We start from the raw sequence: 22810 nt of genomic DNA on the forward strand, positions 1-22810 counted from the left end.
CTCATTTAGAGCTATAGAAATATTCAGTAGTAATATTTGCTATGTTCGGAACGATTTTGTCATGGGGGATGGTAAAGCATGTTGGAAAGTGATTTTAGCAGCATGTAAGGACCTTGTATGACAGCAAAGTAAGCCCCGATGGGTTCCATATTACCCATGTCACTAAGCCCCTATGGGTTCATATTAGCCGTATCGTGGACCTGTAGGAACTTCATGTGCCGCCATATGGTGCCTCTGGGAGAAGAGAACATCCTTGTTAAAACAGCATGTGATGAAGCAATGCCATGATTTTTGTTCTTGTTGGTTCTCACAGGATCCGTGAGGAAAGAAATGTTTGGTGTGTAAAATTGGAGGTACGGCATGGATCCATAAATATAGCTTTGTGGATGAGCCCTTATTCATCCATCTAGTCAAAACTTCATGTAATTATTAACCCTTTACTGCCATTTCATCAGCAAGGGGGGGGGGGTATGGAGTAGGCTCTCAGGCTGAGTCCGCTCCATACACTGCAGGCGTTAGCTGTGTAGTACGGCTTGGCCGTTTAACTGATTAAATGCTACAGTTCATATGAGCGGGTAATAAAAAAATAACAATGTACCGCAATACATAAGTATTGCAGTGTATTGTACCAGTGATCAAACGATTGCTTGCTCAAATCCTCTAGTGGGACTTAAAAAAATAAAGTAAAAAATAGTTTTACAAATGTACAAAAAAAAATTATATATATATTGAAAGTTTAAAAAAACATACAACCTTATTATTTACCCCTAAAGTAATGTAAAAATGAACATGTTGGTATTGCCGCATTGGTAAGTGTCAGAATGACTCTAACATAACATTATTTTACCTGCAGGTTGAACGCTGTAAAAAAACTAAAGACCACCATTAGAATTGCAGTCATCATAGCTCCTGTAGAAACTGGAATAAAAAGTGATCAAACATCGAAATGTACCCCAAAATGGTACCAATAGAAACTACACCTCGCCCTGCGAAAAACAAGCCCCCACACCAATTCGACAGAATAAAAAATTATTTATTTTTTGTCATATTCTAAGACTTTCAATTCCTTTTGATAGTAAAAAAAAGTTGAGTAGTAAATCACCAATGAATATAAAAAAACGTATTGAACCGCAGAATTAAGTTAACATGTCGTTTATACCACGCTGTGAACCTGTAAGACAAAAAGCAATGGAGGAATCGCTGGTTTTCTTTCTATTTCACCCCACAAAGTATTTTTAAAATTTTTAGATACATTATATGGTACAGTAAAAGTTGCCGTTAAAAACGAAAATAAATAAATAAAAGGCATTTGGAAGGAGTGGGAGGAATAAATGAATTGAAAATGGTGGTGGCAAGGGGTTAAAAAATTGCCATATTTATCTGGGCAGTTATGTTCTATCCACTTCACTGAAGCGTAGGGTTCTAAACGAAACCCATCAAATACACTTCCTATTTTTCTAAGGGTATGTTCAGCGTGTGGCTGAGCCAAAAACGTCTGAAAATACGGAGCCGTTTTTGGAGCTGTTTTCAATAGAGTCTATGAGAAAACGGCTCCAAAAACGTCCCAAGAACTGTCCTGCACTTCTTTTGACGAGGCTGTAATTTTACGCGTCGTCTTTTGACAGCTGTCAAACGACGACGCGTAAATTACAGGTCGTCGGCACAGTACGTCGGCAAACCCATTCAAATGAATGGGCAGATGTTTGCCGACGTATTGGAGCCGTATTTTCAGGCGTAAATCGAGGCATAATACGCCTCGTTTACGCCTGAAAATAGGTCGTGTGAACCCAGCCTAACCGTGCATTTTCACTTCTGTGAATGTCTTAGGGCTTGTCCACACGTAATGGACGTGCTGCAGCATTTCTGTTGGACGTAGCAGACTTTCCGCTGCGTAAAACACCGTTTCCTGCAATTTTTACTGCAGAAAATGTTGCGTATTTTGCTGCGTTTTTCACAATGCTGGAAGCTGGTGACATCTCTGAAAAATGCAGCAATTCAGTCCAGCAGGAATTGACATACTGTGGTCTGAAAAATATGCGCGCCGCAGGTGAATTTCTAGTAGGCCTTTTACGCAGCGTGTGGATGAGATTTGTTAAATCTCTCCCACTCTGCTGCTACTGTATTCTGCTGCGTATTTTCTGTCCGCAATTCTGTAAAGAAAAAATGCAGCAATTCTGTTACGTGTGGACAAGGCCAAGAAGATGTAGCGCATTTCATGGTGGGAAAGTTGGTAAATCTTTCCTATGTTGCTGTTTTGGTTCTGCTTCCTTTTTTTACAAGACATTTGGGGACTTTAGATTGAAAACACATCTAACACTCGAGGCGATTTAGAAATTTTTGTAACTATAGAACTTTGTGAATGATTCCTATGATACTTTGTAACAATTTGACAATTGTCGGAATCTTTCCTGTGTTTCCAGGCATAAAATGGTTGTCTAAGTTAGCAAGGTAGGTAATAGGTAGGAGGCAATAGGTAGGTGGTAATACGTAGGTAGGTGGTAATAGGTAGGAGGCAATAGGTAGGTGGTAATACGTAGGTAGGTGGTAATAGGTAGGAGGCAATAGGTAGGTGGTAATACGTAGGTAGGTGGTAATAGGTAGGAGGCAATAGGTAGGTGGTAATACGTAGGTAGGTGGTAATAGGTAGGAGGCAATAGGTAGGTGGTAATACGTAGGTAGGTGGTAATAGGTAGGTAGGTGGTAATAGGTCGGTAATAGGTAGCTAATGTAACAAAGGGAAGTGCTGAGAGAATGTAATGAAAGATCAGATCGCAGGGACGACTGTACATGACAGGTACTGCAGCTTCTGTATGCTAATCCACTGCCCTGCACTGTCAATGTGGGTGGAAACAGCACAGAATTCAATACAGAAGAAACACCTAACACAAAACTCTGCAAGAATTCTATTCCAGAAAGAAAGAGACAGTCCCAGCTGTAGTTTGTGACTCCAGAGCTGCAGTCACCACCTCACGCTCCAACAGCCCAGTGCAGCAATGACAGCAGCATTCCTGGCTTGACCGTTCTAGATCTCGGCTGCAGCCTCTTCCTACAGATCCTATTTATGTCAGATCCGGATCTAAACTTAGATACAAGCGACAGAACAGAACTCTGAGAGCCAGGAGACCCTCACTCACCACTTCCACAGGAGGAGGCAGGATCCTCCCTATCTATATAGTGGGGGGAGGCAGGGGGCTACACATACAAAGGCATTGGAGAGCCTCAAGCTACACACCTACAGAAAGTGTGAGGAAAGCCCCTCCATCTACACAGTGAAGAATAGTCCTACACACAAGCAGAGGGGGCTCCTATCCACCTGGTCAGAACCCTAGAAGATCGCAGGAGGACTTCCCTACTCAACAAGCAGAGCCCTTGAACTTCAGGCAGCACCTGGAAGTGCTCTAAGCAATGAGGAAAGAATCCAAAAACCATGTGCAAGATGAATGAGATCTAGCATAAATATGCCTTCCTTTCTCCTGTAGTTCTCGCTACTTTGAGATTCAGCTGATCGCAAGAAGAAGGATAAACCACATTCAGAATCCGGACTGTGGCATCTCCTTAGGGCATCTTGTAGCCACAGATTGAGAACATTTGGGGTTTTTAACCTAAGGACCATAAAACGCCCACAGGTAGTTGGTCCATTAAGGACCTCCCTCATTTTGGGGGCACTTGGAAGTTTTCTTGCACCTGGATGTGCCTGTTTTTTTATATACTAATCACTGAGAGTGGAGACCCCAGACTTCAGCAGCGTTCAGATGGTTCATTTAATGTGTTTTTACACAGCCCCCTAAGCTGTGGACACATTGTCCAGAAATGAACCTGGGATTTCTCCTGACTTCCAGACCTCTCCTCTGGATCCTACTAGGTAAGAGACTCCCCATCACTGAATGACCTGTGATCTCTCATACAATCTAAAATATGCTGTTGTGCCTATGGCTCTTAGGTGTAACCTCTAAATGCTTCTAATATCTTAGTGATCTTTATGCCACCACCCTGAGAGTATGACAAATATTTGATATCTACCTTACTTGACAACCTAACTGCCTAAATTATTTAGAAGAGATTATACCAGTTATTTATAGCAATGATATAATCTGGATATGTTGTTTTATTCTGTAGTCATATAGAACCCAACGACTTTGTATGATACTAACTTGAAAAACAAACCAGAACACTTGGGGGTCAGATTATCGTCCTTGTCCAATGGCTATTATGGGCAGGTAGAATATTTGTATTTTTTATGTATCATTGTCAATATATTAATAAGTATCTATTGTGGGGGGGGGGTTACTATTAAAAATGTTCCAAATAAATGAGCACGTACTTTATATGCTTCCCTCAACAGTTTTGAAAAGCATCTAGAAAAAGGGATGTGAGCAGGTGGAGTTGTAATATGCACCAAATGTATTAAGTAAATGCAATTTTTAGCCCAGAATGTACACCCTGAAATAGCAAAAGGGAAGGTGGATAATGTTCCTAGCGTTATTCCAAATATATTATGCTCTCGATGTGCCAATTTGACACAATTTGTAACATTTTTGCCAGCTCTTAAATTCAGTGATCTTACACTTAATAAATTTCTGTGAGTGATTTAAAAAAAAAAATAAGAAAAAAAAAAAAAAAATCCTCATGTTGGACTGAAACGTCGCACTTTTTATATGTTGGCTTGAATAAAAAAACACAGTTTGTCATCTATTCTATTGGAGTGCTGCAAGATTTATTTCTTTGGGATATCGATATAGTCTATGGATCTGGACTACTTGCTGGCACCCGTTTACATATCAATTTGACTGTGTTTGAGTGCTGCTGTCTTTTCTGCTGGTATATATATATAACTTTGTGTAATTCTAAGAAACTGCACATATGAACTTGTTGAAGCTATCACTAAAGATAATCGTAGAAACTGGACAGTTTTGACAGTTTATCCCGATTATTAGCCCTGGCTCGGTTATTTTCTAACCATTAATTGACAAAAACGGTTTACGTTTTGTTGTTTTTTTTGGCCAGTAGCCACCCATAACTTGATTGTTTATTGTACAAATGGAAATTATAAAAAGTGTGATTATTAATTTTTTCATTCCTATAGGGCTCATGCACACATCAGTTAATTTGTTCAGTGTGCTGGTTTGTTTTTTTACGGATAGCCCAATCACGATCCATTTCTATGGGGCCATGCACACATCGGTTTTTGCGGATCGGTCTAAGCGATTACAGTACAAAAAAATGATCCACATTTACAAAAGTATACAAACATTACATAATAATCTATAGTTAGGTGTGCAGTATTATAAATTCAGTGTGATACGCAAAGCACCGGAAATTAACCATTACAATACAGTAAATGACTATGCTACTCATCATATCCGGTCCAGAGCGGCTAACCTAGGGGCCAAGAGATGGCGTAGGGATTGGACAGGAAACTCATTGAGATGTCAGGCACACCCTACATCCAATAATTTATAAAACTTGTTCATACAGTCTCTGTTCTTTCAAACAATTGGCTTAAAAGGGATCACCGTGTTTAGCAGTTGCTTCCATTTTGGCAAGGTAGGCGGTCTGTAAATCCATTCACCGTTTTCCTAGCCAGAAATAGATTTTTCTGAGAGCGCTTTGTTTTAAAAATGTTTCCATAGCTCCTATATAAAAATATACAGACTAGGCAGAGGTCTGCGGTCATTGAGACTGGGGTCTTGACAAGTAGGAAAAAGAGATCCATTAACACCTTCCAATAGGCTGACGTGAGGGCGCAGGACTACATCAAGTTGATGAAGGCTGCATCTTTATTACAACAGTGAAGACGTAGATGATGGAATCCGTCCCACACGGTGCAGGCTTGTCAGACTTGGGTAGCTTTGGTGAAAGATGTGCAGTTGGACCATTTTGTTGTTTGCAGCTAGACTGATGCCCAGACGCTACACCATCTGACAGCCGTTTTTATAGCTTCTTTGAAAAACAATCGTGCATTGCCATTGGTCTTTTCAAGATACAATGGTCTAAATAGACAACTGTTGACATTATTTGTCATCCGTTGCATCTTTTTTTATTTAAAAAAACATCGGAAACGTACTTTTTATTTCTGTGACCAATATTGCATACAACATCCAACTCACAGAGCACTTTTTCAGGCGATTGTGCAAATCAAAGTCTGATTTAAATCCATTGTGATGTTCATTATTATACAACTATAGGTTAGAAAAGACGTACGGAACCAGAGAAAAAACTCTACAATACAATAAATCTAGGAATCCCATAATTATCTGCAATGGGGTTAGAAATGTGTAAGTTGATTAATAAAATTCCAAAGCTGTAAAATAAATTCAGTATCTGTATACAGTCATTGTACACCTGCTTATGCCCAGCTCCTACTCTAATAAAGGATGTTTAATAAGAGGTTGCTAAAAATCGAGTATCAGAAAACCTAAGCACATGCCGATAACGTGATTCTTCCTGAGGTGCAGTGGATGTACTGACTGTGCTGTCCTGTACATTCGCTTAAGTTGCCTTGGTAATATTGTCCAGTAGCGGGTAAGTGGGTTTGCAGGCCTGTTCCTATGACCTGACCCCCTAATATCATTACCCAGGATAAAATGACCAATATGTTTGTAAACATTTAAACTGAGCTGACGACACTAAGTAACAACAGGTCATTTATAATCCAAAATGGAGAAGGACTACACTATTGCTTCCGGCAAAACGACGGATCGGGTGCACAACAGAGACAAACGGAAACCATGGGCACTGGATATGTCACCATTGAAATCAATGGTGATGGAAACGGAAACGTCTGGTTTCTGTTCGTGTCTGTTTGTGTCTGTTCAGGGTTCCGTTCTGACGGAAAGCTCCGACGGAACGTCAGAACGGGACCCCAACGCAGATGTGAACAGATTTGTTACATGACATTGCACAAATAAACATAAATAGATAAACATGAAACTCTTGTGCAATGTCACACAACAAAAAGATTGTGTGTTTTCTCAGCCTTATTTCTGACTTAGCAGCACTGACATCTTAAAGGGGTTTTCCACTTTTATGTAAATAAAGCTTTACCACTTTGTATTTTAATTCCTGACCATTTTTAAGACCTCTGTTTTCTGTCAGTGAATAGGAGGCTGAAAACCCATACAGACCTACTATTTCTCACATCTGAGAGGGAGATACAGTAGTATTACTAATCTAGGCAATCCTCGGTGAGCGAAATGCATCAGCAGCATAAAACTCCTGTCCTGATTGTTTTCCACAATATATCAGTGAAGAGATGTATCCAGCTGGAGTCCAGGATGTTTCGCTCACAGAGGATTGTCGAGACTGGATGCAATTGTACCTATGTCTTCGCTAAGAACAGGACTATCTATCAACTGGTTTATAGCCTCTTGATGTAAACACAAATGGTTTCATTCACTGAGCTCAAACAGAGGTATTGGTGAGAAATTGAAAAATGAAGTTACATGAAAACCTAATCTTTGTATAATGAAAATTATTTATATACAACCACTAAACATCAGAGAAATTCCATGATTACAGATACAATGCCATACAGTATGACAGTCAAGGTGACTCAAAGTTACATGTGACCTTTTTATTATTCTAGACATGTCTTTCCCTGTTGGAAATGTCTGGAATACTCCCATGTGACTTTTTGCCTCTAGGGAGGTTGCATGACATTTTAAAGGGGATTACCAGGAATAGAAAAACATGGCTACTTTTTTCCAAAAACAGATTGTGTGTGGTGTTGCTCCTCTGCGCCATCAACTTCAATGGAGTTGAGCTGCAATACCAGTCACAACCCATTGGCAGGTGTGAAAAGGTTTTTGGAAGAAAGCAGCCATTTTTTTTCTTGACAACCCCTTTATGTCTCTGTGTAGCATTAGGCAGGTGACGAATGACTGTAAGGGTGTTGTTGATTTCTTCGAGTAATAGCAATAAGGGTTGTTTACAGACGTAGTGGAACATTTGTGATTTCACAATTCAGGGAGAAGGAACAGAAAGGGTTAGTTCCCTCGTATATTTTAAAAGAAACAAGGAGGAGGGGATCATTTTTATTAATGACACTAAATCCCCCCCCCCCCCCCCTTAAATAATGCATGGCGTTTTGAAATGAAGAGCTAGCCCTGCGAGTTTACAAATCAAAAGTAACCCATAAACCTTTGAACTTTTTTTTTTTTGAACAGTCATATTTACCCATGTAAAACACTCGCTATTCTCCTAATTCAATCAGATTTAAATTAAATCTGTAGAACTGCTTCAGTGGTGCTCAGAGATAACTGTAACTCAGGAGATAAGTCACCATAAGGCCCTGTTCACACGGCAGAATTTTAACGGCAGATTCAGCAGGCAGGAAAAAGACGGCATCCTGCTCGATCTTCAGGCGGTTTCTGCCCGAAGCTCCCATTGAAGTCAATGGAAGGAGGGATCTTCCTGTCTACAGTTTTACTGCGGGACCCGCCACACAAAATCCGCCGTGTGAACTGACCCTAAGTGCCCCTTGTTAAATGCCTGAATATTTGCTCTGGCCAATCAGGGTGAGTCATCCTGATTTTCTGAAGTCTAAAGAACACTGGTATTGTACAATAAGTGGGAAATACTGTATAAATGATAAGTCACAGTGGACCATGTTAGGCCAAGCAGTAAGTGGGCGTTTGGGTGTAATATGATATACTAGATGTATAAAGAAAACCGACAATGTAGGTAGTTTTTAGTTTACTGATGTGTGTAGAGTGTTAAAATTCCCAAATGTCTTATTTCCCTAGATCTGCACATACAATATAGTACTAAAGCTGTATCTGTATTTCATGTGCATTGTAGTGGTAGTCACATAGATAGAACCTGGTATCTAAAAAGGTCTTCCAGGAAAGCACATTGATGGCCTAACCTTAGGATAGCCCATCAATGTGTGATCAGTGAGGTTTCCGACCGCTGGGCCCCCACCAATCAGCTAAATGAAGGGTTGCCACTGAAGCGACGTGGCTCCCTTGTTCTGCTGATTTCCCTTTGATCGCGTCACCATATGAGTACATAGCCCAGGGTCCAATCTGATTTTCCTATGAGGCTCTATGAATTTTAGTTACATCTCTGATGACATCACAGGTATTCCCTGTGCAGAGAGGGCTTGGAGGCATGCAGAAGATGCGTCTTTGTATACAGGTCACTGGAAACAGCCCCATTCTTGTTTATGGGCTGTGATGTGGTATTACAGTTTAGCCGTACTCGCTTAAATAGGGATGAGCTGCAATACCACCCACAGCCCATGGATGAGAGGGTGCTATTTCTGGAGGAAAGCAGCCATGTTTTTTTTAACCTTACACAACCCCATTAATTGTTCTCGAGGTTCTCGGAACAGGATATAAAATAGAAGTGAAGATAAGGAGTGGGTACAGACATTTTTCTGGACTTCCTGTCAATAATCCCATTGAAGACCACTAAAGTATGCTTCTCCCCAGACTGAAATGGCTGACAACAGAAAACATTAGATTGCATTTATCTTCACAACAAACGTAAATAAGAAAGACCGGGTTTAGTGGCCATAGTTCATAAATACCAATTTTTTTTTTGTGTTTTCGCCAATGTAACTTTACACACAATGTAGATGGAAACGACATGGTTTTTCACCGGATAATAATACATTTTATTTTTTTCAACTGTTCTCCATTCACACTGGTTTCATTGCTTCCGTCTTTACACGATTCTGTACAGACCCATGATCTCTTGTGATCCTTCAGGATCTGTTTGCCCTTTGTATCCTCAGTGACCCAAAGAAGGTCTATCCCATTTTTCATCAGTTTTTCTATATATATATATATATATATATATATATATATATATATATATATATACATACAGTGAAGGAAATAAGTATTTGATCCCTTGCTGATTTTGTAAGTTTGCCCGCTGTCAAAGACATGAACAGTCTAGAATTTTTAGTCTAGGTTAATTTTACCAGTGAGAGATAGATTATATAAAAAAAAAAATGTAAATCACATAGTCAAAATTATATATATTTATTTGCATTGTGCACAGAGAAATAAGTATTTGATCCCTTTGGCAAACAAGACTTAATACTTGGTGGCAAAACCCTTGTTGGCAAGCACAGCAGTCAGACGTTTTTTGTAGTTGATGATGAGGTTTGCACACATGTTAGATGGAATTTTGGCCCACTCCTCTTTGCAGATCATCTGTAAATCATTAAGATTTCGAGGCTGTCGCTTGGCAACTCGGATCTTCAGCTCCCTCCATAAGTTTTCGATGGGATTAAGGTCTGGAGACTGGCTAGACCACTCCATGACCTTAATGTGCTTCTTGTTGAGCCACTCCTTTGTTGCCTTGGCTGTATGTTTCAGGTCATTGTCGTGCTGGAAGACCCAGCCACAAGCCATTTTTTATGTCCTGGTGGAAGGAAGGAGGTTGTCACTCAGGATTTGACGGTACATGGCTCCATCCATTCTCCCATTGATGCGGTGAAGTAGTCCTGTGCCCTTAGCAGAGAAACACCCCCAAACATAATGTTTCCACCTCCATGCTTGACAGTGGGGATGGTGTTCTTTGGGTCATAGGCAGCATTTCTCTTCCTCCAAACACGGCGAGTTGAGTTAATGCCAAAGAGCTCAATTTTAGTCTCATCTGACCACAGCACCTTCTCCCAATCACTCTCAGAATCATCCAGATGTTCATTTGCAAACTTCAGACGGGCCTGTACATGTGCCTTCTTGAGCAGGGGGACCTTGCGGGCACTGCAGGATTTTAATCCATTACGGCGTAATGTGTTACCAATGGTTTTCTTGGTGACTGTGGTCCCAGCTGCCTTGAGATCATTAACAAGTTCCCCCCGTGTAGTTTTCGGCTGAGCTCTCACCTTCCTCAGGATCAAGGATACCCCACGAGGTGAGATTTTGCATGGAGCCCCAGATCGATGTCGATTGACAGTCATTTTGTATGTCTTCCATTTTCTTACTATTGCACCAACAGTTGTCTCCTTCTCACCCAGCGTCTTACTTATGGTTTTGTAGCCCATTCCAGCCTTGTGCAGGTCTATGATCTTGTCCCTGACATCCTTAGAAAGCTCTTTGGTCTTGCCCATGTTGTAGAGGTTAGAGTCAGACTGATTAATTGAGTCTGTGGACAGGAGTCTTTTATACAGGTGACCATGTAAGACAGCTGTCTTTAATGCAGGCACCAAGTTGATTTGGAGCGTGTAACTGGTCTGGAGGAGGCTGAACTCTTAATGGTTGGTAGGGGATCAAATACTTATTTCTCTGTGCACAATGCAAATAAATATATATAATTTTGACTATGTGATTTTCTGTTTGTTTTTTTTAAAATATAATCTATCTCTCACTGGTAAAATTAACCTAGCCTAAAAATTCTAGACTGTTCATGACTTTGACAGTGGGCAAACTTACAAAATCAGCAAGGGATCAAATACTTATTTCCTTCACTGTGTATATATATATATATATAGAAGAAGAAAATTTGCAGCACTCCAACATGAAAAAAGTGGTGGTTTATTCAATCCAAAACAACAGCAACGTTTCAATCCTACAATAGGATCTTTATCAAGCCTAGTGACACATCTACTCAGCAAGCTTATATATGGTTGAGACTATTTTACATAATTGGCCTCATTATAAAACAATAAAGTGCAAAGTGTATGAAAACATACATAATACATTGTGTACGGTATCATCATAAAAATAAACATGATACAGAAAATACAGAAGTGTGTATGTGACATCGTGAGTAACAATACATAATATCAAAAACATTAAAAACAACTGATTACATCATAATCATTTATGCAGCAGTGGTGTAAAATCTATCGTCATATCGTCACTCACCAATCAGAACTTCAGATTTAACTAGTCAGTCATTGGTATATGTGTTCGTAAGAGTGTATTGCAGCAATCAGCTGCAGCCCTCGTGGTAATTAAAGTTTGACACATCAGTGTAATCCCCCGAGGCGGAAGTGTATCATCATTCAGCAGCAGAGAGCATCGATCGCATCCATATGATGTAATGCGTGTCAATGCGTTCCACTGAACTGACCCGTATGTAACGGCATCATAGGTTGCTAAGCAACTGTTGTAACTCTGTTATGGATACCTATTGACAAGGCTATGTCGGTCAAGAAGTCAATAATTGTAAAAAAATGCAGGTATATTAGTCAATGCTCCTCATGGTAAGTGATGGAGATATTAAGGATATCTAAAAGTAACTTTATATCGGCTTTTTAAAGACGATCCACACGTGGGTGCAAAGATCTCTGTTCACAATCAAGTATCCAGAACGATCTTGTTCCCGGAGTTATGGGACCACATAGCCACGTCTTCACGTGTCTAGGATGTCCCATTACCCTCCTCCGTGTAACGGACCCCGATTGTCACATCAGTGACATAATATCTCATAGAGCATAAGTCATAAAAAATATATGAGAATCCTTCTCACTTTTCTTACAAAGACTTATAATATCTCTCTATCACTTTGAAACCTAATAGGAGACTAGAAAAAATTCAACAAATAATAAACATATTTTATTGATATAATAAGACTTAATGAATTGAACACAGCCCCGTCAGATATCGTAGCACAGTAACATTACTATTTGAAAAAAATCAATCAAAGAAGTTCCGAAATTCTGTTGGGAGTGGTATTCCAATCTAAAAAAATACAAAACATAAAATTTTTAGTATTTATCAAACATTGACAGTAAATACGAAATATAGATATTGATGTTAATGTGTCAACGATCATCATACCGAAGAGGACATCTAAAGGACCCAAGGAAAAAGAGCATGAGGACATCATAAGGCTATTCTATCTACAACGAATTCTACATTAAGCCCACAAGGTTTTAAGGTGTTCAATAAAAATATCCATCTCAATTCTTTTTTGTGTAAAGCCAGATGGCGATCACCGCCAAATTGTGATGGAGGAACATGGTCTAGAATCATGAATGTTAGATCCCTTTCATTGTGACCATGTTCCGAAAAATGTTTAGCTACAGGTAAGTCAAGTTTCTTTTTTTTTTTTTGAGTAGATGTGTCACTAGGCTTGATAAAGATCCTATTGTAGGATTGAAACGTTGCTGTTGTTTTGGATTGAATAAACCACCACTTTTTTCATGTTGGAGTGCTGCAAATTTTCTTCTTCTATATATTATTACACGTCCGAGGATCGGGACGTTTTGCTGGGCACCTGGTCGATTATTCTTATGTGAGTGCTGCTGCCTTCTTGTTTGCTATATATATATATATATATATATATATATATATATATATATATAAAATCACAAGGAGCAGTGCGAAACTGACAGAAAATAACTATCACAAGTGTGAACATGGGCTTTGCTGTTTTTCTGTGAACTTACCTAGTTTTTTTCCCCCCACTAAAAACTCCAGTGCCGAATAGCCACTTGTACATGTAAATGTCCCCAAAACAAGTATCTTCACGGCAGGTGCCTGTTGCCCACAGCAGTACACATATTACAAGTACTCTGTCCAGAATGTGTGGCGCTATATAAGGTTTACTTCCGTTCTTCCCTTTTCACACCAGACTGCTTTGTCATTTAGGCCCTGGCGTGATAAGTGAGGTTTTCGGTAATGATGCGCTCTGGTCAATAAACCATTTTTTGTCAAGTATCCTGAATGTAAATGCTCCATCATTGTGTGGACGCTGCTTCACTTTTCATTATAACCTCCTACTCACATCATTTTGGTTTAGATGCTAATTATCTGTATAGAAGATTTGTGCTTTGAATGTACTGTCCATTTTATAATGATGTTTGAATGAAGAGTCTTTTCATGCTCATCTTTCATCCCAGATATTTTACTGGAACCTCTTTTCAACCTTTGCTGCATAGAAACAAATAATGGCTGCTGTAGATAGACCTGGCTAAATCTGTGCAGAGTCAGGAGGACTGTGAGCTTTAATAGCAGAAATCACCGGATGTGATATTAATACCTAGTAACAGGAATTAGCCTGTCTTTAATATCACACAACACTCCGTGTTCTGCTCTTATGAGAAACGACTCTGCAGACCTTGCAAGTCGTTGCCCTTGTAGGTTATATGGAGGAGACAAACATCCATTATAACCCAAGGAATGGAGCATCCAATGGACAAAAAAAAATGATATAACCAGTTGAGAATACTAAAAAAAATAAAAAATTCCAGAAGTACCAAATATACCATTTTTTTAATTTTATTTTTGGGTTTTGTCTATTGCATTCCAACAGTCATAGCAGAGGGTTTTGAGTAGTAGTTTTTTTTACGTTCTATGTTGGAGTACAATTAAGTCAAAATGTTATTCTATTTATGGGTATAACAAACATTTATTTTTTTGACCATTTTCCATTTTACCTTGTAATTTCTCATGTTTCAATTTTACAATATAAATTATTTAGCCTTGTGTATAGGCATTTGTTTATGCCCTAAAAGGCACTACCATACAACATCCCTGGGGTTCTTCCAAAAGAAGTCCTGTATAGGAAGGCAAACAGTGATGACACCACCATCAATATTGATCATGATGTTTTATAGGTTTAACGGCCCATGCACACGAACGTGTTTTTGCGGCCGCAATTCACCCGCAAATCTGCAGCTGAATTGCGGTCCCATTTATTTCTATGGGCCCATGCACATGACCATGGTTTCCACGGTCCGTGCATTGCTCGGGACCCCGGACTGCAAAAAGATAGAACATGTCTTATTACGGCCGCATTTTGCGGTCCGGGCTCATTGAAATGAATGTGCATGGCCCATGTTTTTGCAGGCGGCCCACCGATGACACTCTGCGGCCGTCTGAGCCACAAGTCACGGGCCGTCCACACCACTACTGTAGTGTGCATGAGCCTTTAGCGATCACACGGGGGTAGGTCAACTGTGACAAACACACGCCTACCGCTTGCAGTGTACTTCCTGATGTGGGAAGAGTTCTAATGCATTTCCCCTTATTTTCTGTTTGGATACACTATGTATGCAGAATACTTCTCATAATTACACATTCCTTACTCTCCTTAAATAGATAGTGAACTCCTGTTTGATAACTTTTTACATTTATGTCTATATTTCGGTGGTAATATACACCTTTTGAGAAAACCCCATAAATTTTTGGATCTGAAAAATAGAATAGTTATGTTAAAATCTTTGATTTTGGGAGGCCCACATGCCAAACTCATTTCTATGAGAAAAGAAAAATCCTGGATAATCCTATTATCTACTACAATTAAAAGGGTAAAAAAAAAATAGATATATAGGTTAAATGGCTTACTATGAAATTGGCCCTAGAGCACACGTTTTCAACCTTTTTGTAGGTAGTAAGCCACTTTTAAATACTTCAGAAAAGGCTGAGCCACACTGAATATTGGAATAGAAAAAGCCTATTAGTGATATGACTCACCCTAGTATGACCTACCAGTGATAAGTCTTAGACCTTGGCTGCAAGTTCTAATAATAGTTTGGCTTCCCTGGGGCACAATAGTATCATATTATGTTGCCTAAAGAACCTGCTGCTGAGATCAGATTAGATCTTACCACTTCATAGCTCTGCCCATGGTTGCCGTCCTTAGATGTTTACCGCTGTAATTCCTATTACTCCTTGGCTAACAAGTGAAAACGTAAAGTATGTAGGATCCAGCAGTATCTGCTGAATGTTCCTGGTGCTTTCTTTATGGGTTTATCATTTGTTAGCGAGGCACTAACAAAGAGAATCACTGTGATCTGAAGAGCCAGTTTTGTCCCATGATGCCTAGAAGACAACCACTGTTGGGGCCACAGGGAGATGAGCCTTCCATGGATTTTGGTTGATTCGTCATGTAGTTTAAAATTGGAGGAGGTTGTTGAGCATTTGAAGATAAAAGACTTTAGGTGCCAGGCTGACTAGCTAATGTGCATGCAGGTGACCCAAATCTCTCCTGATGGCAGTTGTTGGGGAAGAGAAGGATCAGGCATGTTCGATTTGTAACCTGCATAACCTGTGTGCAGAGGAGCAGGCCAGTGAGTACCCCGAGTGGAACCAGAGGCACAGCTTAGGATACAAGGTGGCCAGACACTGGAAATCTGTGGAAAGGTCAGCTCCAGAGTGAGGTCTCCGGCAAAACAGTGGATCCATCACAGAAAAGTTGAAAAGGAACATCCATTAAGAAAAAAAACATCTGCTGTCCTGATAGCATATCAGAAAAGGGAGTAAAGGGAGCAGCCTCCCGGACTACCAGACTATATGGTGAGGCCTAAATTGTTCCGTTGGACTATTCTGACATGATCCTCAGTTTAATTGTAAGAGAGTTTTCTGATATAAAGAATGGTTCCCCAAGAATTGCAGCATCCTGGCTGTCACTGTTAGGAGTAACGAACTGACTAGATATACATTCAAGCTGCTGCACGGTTAAAGAGTTAATTTCATCAACTGCCGAGTCATTTGGCCCCTGTCCAGGGGCGTAGCTGGGGGGGGCAGGCGGGGCACGTGCCCCGGGCGCAGTTCAGAGGGGGGCGCCAGCGCCCCCTCCTCCTGCACTATAATTGTACCTGTGTCGCAAGCGCCTTTCCACGAATGAAGCGACTGGTACCTTTTGTACCAGTGACGCTTCCGTCGATGAAAGGCGCTGACTGACTGACAGGGAAAGTCATCCTGCCCAGCCAATCAGCGCCTTTCATAGACGCCGCGTTCAACCCCCAGGAGACCTGCGCAGAAGAGAGCAGGTCTCCATGGCTGCCGGACGGCGTGGGAGCGGGAATAAGGTGAGTTTGAAATTTTTTATTTTTTTAAGTTGTAATAGAAGTGTGTGGCTGTATCTGCGGGGGGGACTTTGTCTACACGGGGGACTTTATCTACGGGGGGGGGGGGCTTTATCTACGGGGGTGTCTATCTACAGGGGGACTATATCTACAGGGCTGGGCTATATACAGGGGGACTATATCTACAGGGGGTGGGCTATATACAGGGGGACTATATCTACAGGGGGCTATATACTGGAGTGGGCTGTCTATAGAGCACCATATACAGGGGTGGGCTATATAGTATATAGCCCCCTGTAGATATAGCCCACCCCTGTATATGGTGCTCCATAGATAGCCCACTCCAGGATATAGCCCAGCCCTGTAGATATAGTCCCCCTGTATATAGCCCACCCCTGTCGATATAGCCCCCCTGTGTATAGCCCACCCCTGTATATAGCCCCCTCTGTAGATATAGCCCCCCTGTGTATAGCCCAGCCCTGTAGATATGGTCCCCCTGTAGATATAGTCCCCCTGTAGATATAGCCCACCCCTGTATATAGTCCCCCTGTAGATATAGCCCACCCCTGTATATAGTCCCCCTGTAGATATAGCCCACCCCTGTATATAGTCCCCCTGTAGATCTAGCCCACCCCTGTATATAGTATCCCACAAATAGCTCCCCCTATAGTGCTCCACAGAAAGCCCACCCCTGTATATAGCCCCGTTGTACATATAGTCCACCCCTGTATATAGTGCTCCACAGATAGCCCACCCTTGTATATATTATATACAGGGGTGGGCTATCTGTGGAGCACTATATACAGGGGTGGACTATCTAGTGGAGCACTATATACAGGGGCGGACTATATGTACAAGGGGGGGCTATATACAGGGGTGGGCTATCTGTGAAACACTATATACAGGGGTGGACTATATGTGGAGCACTATATACAGGGGTGGGCTATATCTACAGGGGGGCTACATACATGGTTGGGCTATCTGTAGAGCTCTTTATACAGGGGTGGGCTATATCTACAGGGGGCTATATACAGGGGTGGGCTATCTGTAGAGCACTATAGGGGGAGTTATTTGTGGGACACTATATACAGGGGTGGTCTATATGGGGGCACTATCTACAGGGGTTCTATGGCAGGCACTATCTACAGGGGGCTCTATGGCAGGCACTATATACAGGGGTGGGCTATATGGGGCACTATCGACAGGGGTCACGGTGTGTGTGGGACACGGTGTATGGTGCTATTATAATTAGAGGTGCAGTGTATTGCGCTATTATATTTAGGGGCGTAGTGTGTGGTATATTGATAACTTTATCTTTGTTTATAGGTGTAGAAATGTTGGAAAAGTGAGAAGCTGAAGACATCTGAGTGGCAAACTGCAGAAATGGTCTGTGACCGGGAGAAGCCACCATAGAGGTCTGGACCGGATGGAGAGAAAGAACTAGAATCTGAGACGTCACCTGTGAGTCACTTAATGTAAATGTTTATTCTGCGTCTAATCAGTAATGTAGTCACTGAATGATCTGCAGTGAGATGATGGGTGGTGTGATTATGATAGGATTTATTTTTGTGAAACAGCATCTCCCAGCATATCCTTATCATTGTTCCGGCCATGCTGGGAGCTGTAGTTTTACGCCATACAAACCTGTACAGCAGGGGTTGCACTAAATTGAGCTGTATTTGTGCTGGTGCTGTATATATGTAGTGAGCTTGGTTCTGGGGCTGTATTTATGCACTGAGCTTGGTTCTGGTGTTGTGTATAGAACTATATTGCTTGTAAAATGTACAAATAATTTTATGCTCGCGTTACATAAAAAGAAATGACACGTCGATTGGTAGAGAAAACAAACACGGCGAGGGGGAAGGAGATGTCGGGAAAGAGGTTAGGGGGGGGGGGGGCGCCAAACTGAATCTTTGCCCCGGGTGTTGGAGAACCTAGCTACGCCTCTGCCCCTGTCGACCTGCACGTTACAAATTTCAACATGCGTGATCGTTTGTTCCTTCAGGAGATAAGAAGTCACCGGAAGAGTCTGTCAGTGTCTTAGTCCCATCTTCCCATTGAAAACCCATGTATTCTTGGCCGAGCATGCATGTGTATGGGGGAGTCGGGACTAATAGCTGTCGGATGAATTAGCATAGACCAGTTTAAATTAGGATTATTGAGTTATATTCTCCTTTATGATGCCTTTATAAATCAATGTCTTTTCAAGCATTTGTGCTGAATATATGTAATAATCCCTTGTACGCTTTCAGCCATTGCTTTAAGAAATCAATCAATTGTTCCGTTTTGTTGCCCTTGAATACTGCAAAGAACTTAATAATAAGTACAAAATACAGAATTATTATTACGTGTCCATGATTAAATATTTACATGGTTAAAACTCAGTGTTACTAAAGAAATATAAAGCATGAAGGTGCAGAAGAGTAACAATACAGCAACAGACGAATGTAATATGAAGATGGACACGTCTTAGTGGGTTTCTTGCCGCTTAACAACCTGCATCCGTTTTTAGTCAAATGCATTTTTGATGTTCCTTGTCGTAAAAAGTTCTGAATTAATTTGCCTTCCTGTAAGTATCTCCGTCTTGAAGCCACAGATCAAATGAACTGAGGACTAATAATATAAGTCAATTCTGTTCATAGTTAGAAGAGCTTTTTGTTCCTTGTGTGCCTGAGGCTACTCTATGTTTCTTCTCTGCGAAAAGGTAAAGAAAGGTTAACATTTTCTGTTTCATCAGTCAAAACGTTTCATTATTTTATATAGCTTATCATTTTTTATTATAGTTTATGCTTTTGTTGAAGGATCAGCGTTTTTTGGACTGTCTGCCGTTTTCTGAAGTTCTTAATCACTATGAAGTTGACAACTACTACAGAAGCTCTACCGCTCTATATAACCAGTACATCCAGCACTCGTTTATGCGGTTCAAAGGAAAAGTGAAACAGCTAGGTGTAGCAACCAATGAGATACCCTATTGAAAATGAAATAAGCAATCTGATTGGTTGCTGTGGGCAGCTCTATTTTTCGTTCGCACCGGTTTTGAAAAAAACTCTGCCAGTAGTTACTGTATGCGGGACAAAAAGTACTATTCAGTATTAACATACACAATGAATTTCCAATTTTAGCATTTCCAGGATCCATAATTTCGTTTATTTTCAGTACAAATTATTTACTATTTAGATTCCTCTTGGCATATTGCCGATTTTTCTTATATTTTCCTCCAGGTTTTTTTTAAGAGGTTATCTAATTGAAATCAATATTGGGGTATCAAGCAGCACAGCTTTTCTGACCACTCTTAGGGTATGTTCACACGGCCTATTTACGGACGTAATTCGGGCGTTTTTGCCCCGAATTACGTCCGAAAATAGCGCCTCAATAGCGCTGACAAACATCTGCCCATTGAAAGCAATGGGCAGACGTTTGTCTGTTCACACGAGGCGTAATTTACGCGCCGCTGTCAAATGACGGCGCGTAAATAGACGCCCGCGTCAAAGAAGTGACCTGTCACTTCTTTGGGCGTAATTGAAGTCAATGAATAGCAGCGCCAATTACGTCCGTAATGGACGTGGCGTTCAAGCGCCTGCACATACCGTTACGGCTGAAATTACGGGGATGTTTTCAGGCTGAAACATCCCCGTAATTTCAGCCTTAACGGACGCCCTGTGAAAAGACAGAGTGTTAACAGCTGCCTCGTTTCACACGTGAATGCTCCTCCTCGCATTTTGCGAGCCGTCTGAGACGCTCGTAAATCTTCAATGAAGAACAGCTCAAATTACGTGGCAAAGAAGTGCCCTGCACTTCTTTGCCGAGGCAGTCCATTTACGCGTCATCGTTTGACAGCTGTCAAATGACGACGCGTAAATTACAGGTCGTCTGCACAATACGTCGGCAAACACATTAAAATGAATGGGCAGATGTTTGCCGACGTATTGTAGCCCTATTTTCAGGCGTAAAACGAGGCATAATACGCCTCGTTTACGCCTGAAAATAGGTCGTGTGAACCCAGCCTTATAGTGGTTGTCTAGAATTGGAGAAAGAGTCTGTTTTTTTCCAGAAACAGCGCTACTCTTGTCCATAGGTTGTGTCTGGTATTGTTGGTTGACAAATAAAATGTCTTACATTGGCATGAGTACATTGGCCCTGTACTTGTCAAAACTTGACAGTAAATGTGTAATTTCTATTATTGTCTTGGTCTGAAAGAGCAAATTAGTTAATAACCAACCTATGATGCAGCTCCAACTGTCAGTATTTTCCTTACATAGTGCCATCTGGTGGCTACCTTAGGTGAAAAAACAAAGTCAAAGTCCCTGTTGGTTCTTACAGAATGTTCGACTCATATTTCAGTGACCACTGCATTCCATGGTGCATTTGAGTCCTGTGTACCCGGGGCTCAGTGCCTTACAATTATTCACCGCAACAAGATACTAATTCTATTTTGGTAGACAACACCTGGAAAACAGAAGATTGCTACAGTTATGTTGGCCACCTGTGTTGATTGACCTGACTACGCAACAAGCATGTTTCTTGCCCTGAAACCACCAACAAAGATGGCAAAGCTCTGTAATATGGCATCTGATGAGCATGCCACAATTTTTATATACTGTTGGATTTAGACAAAATCTGCTATAAAATCCTCTGTATAAAATCAGAGGCATAAGAAGGAACAGTAGGGCCATATAGAAGTCTATGAGCATCTTTTTTTATGTCTCTGTGGAGCTCAGAGGTGGTAAAGAGCCGTAATAGGGTCATGTGCATAAGTCCTAAGGGATGGACAAACATCATTAAACATAGTGTCACAGTTACCACTCTCTAAAATGCTGTACCTGCCCCTGCAACAAAAAGAACACCAAATGGTATCTGTTTCTTTGTACTGTCAATATAGTTACTAAGCTTAAAAATACTGTCCATAGAAGTTGAAATCCAACATGCCCGATAATTTTTTTTTCTCCCGACATCTGCCATCGGGGGAGAGTGGGGTGGCCTCCATAAACAATAGATCATCGACCGATCCCACCGAGTTCAGTCTAATATGTAGGGGTACCTTTAATCTATTAAATTCAGCCTGTTATATTTGTAGTAATCCATCCTGAAACTCTTAGGGTATGTTCACACGGCCTATTTACGGACGTAAATCGGGCGTTTTTGCCCCGAATTACGCCCGAAAATAGCGCCTCAATAGCGCTGACAAACATCTGCCCATTGAAAGCAATGGGCAGACGTTTGTCTGTTCACACGAGGCGTATATTTACGCGCCGCTGTCAAATGACGGCGCGCAAATAGACGCCCGCGTCAAAGAAGTGACCTGTCACTTCTTTGGCCGTAATTGGAGCCGCTATTCATTGACTCCAATGAATAGCAGCGCTAATTACGGCCGTAATTGACGCGGCGTTCAAGCGCCTGCACATGCCGGTACGGCTGAAATTACGGGGATGTTTTCAGGCTGAAACATCCCCGTAATTTCAGCCGTTACGGACCCCCGCCGTGTGAACATAGGGTATGTTCACACGGCGGGGGTCCGTAACGGCTGAAATTACGGGGATGTTTCAGCCTGAAAACATCCCCGTAATTTCAGCCGTACCGGCATGTGCAGGCGCTTGAACGCCGCGTCAATTACGGCCGTAATTAGCGCTGCTATTCATTGGAGTCAATGAATAGCGGCTCCAATTACGGCCAAAGAAGTGACAGGTCACTTCTTCTACGCGGGCGTCTATTTACGCGCCGTCATTTGACAGCGGCGCGTAAATATACGCCTCGTGTGAACAGACAAACGTCTGCCCATTGCTTTCAATGGGCAGATGTTTGTCAGCGCTATTGAGGCGCTATTTTCAGACGTAATTCGGGGCAAAAACGCCCGAATTACGTCCGTAAATAGGCCGTGTGAACATACCCTAACTGGAAATTATTAAGCAGATTAAATCTATTAACCATTGTTGCCTGTTAATGATACTAAATATTATTCTTATGAGGGGCTCTAGTTTACCCAGGGATGCACGCCCCTTCCCTGTGACTACTATGAGGTAGGCAAAGTGCCCAAATAATGTCATTAGTGGAATGTAAACGTGTCTTGTACTATATACAAAGTCTTACAGTTTTATC

At 41.3% G+C, this 22810-nt stretch overlaps 1 protein-coding gene across 2 annotated transcripts in view; it reads left to right on the forward strand.

The window, feature by feature from the left end:
- The first annotated feature begins 2884 nt into the window (after positions 1-2884).
- RAMP1 (receptor activity modifying protein 1) overlaps positions 2885-22810 on the forward strand; it is a 61544-nt gene continuing 41618 nt past the window's right edge. The window contains exon 1 of one of the 2 annotated variants that reach the window (XM_075831184.1): positions 2885-3862. In XM_075831184.1, coding sequence (XP_075687299.1) covers positions 3811-3862 — 52 coding nt within the window. In that variant the 5' untranslated portion in view covers positions 2885-3810. Of the gene's footprint in view, positions 3863-18094; positions 18179-22810 lie in introns of those variants that run through there. The other variant, XM_075831185.1, reaches the window with a different exon arrangement.

Source organism: Rhinoderma darwinii, chromosome 6, assembly GCF_050947455.1.
Source record: "Rhinoderma darwinii isolate aRhiDar2 chromosome 6, aRhiDar2.hap1, whole genome shotgun sequence".
Lineage (NCBI taxonomy): Eukaryota > Metazoa > Chordata > Amphibia > Anura > Rhinodermatidae > Rhinoderma > Rhinoderma darwinii.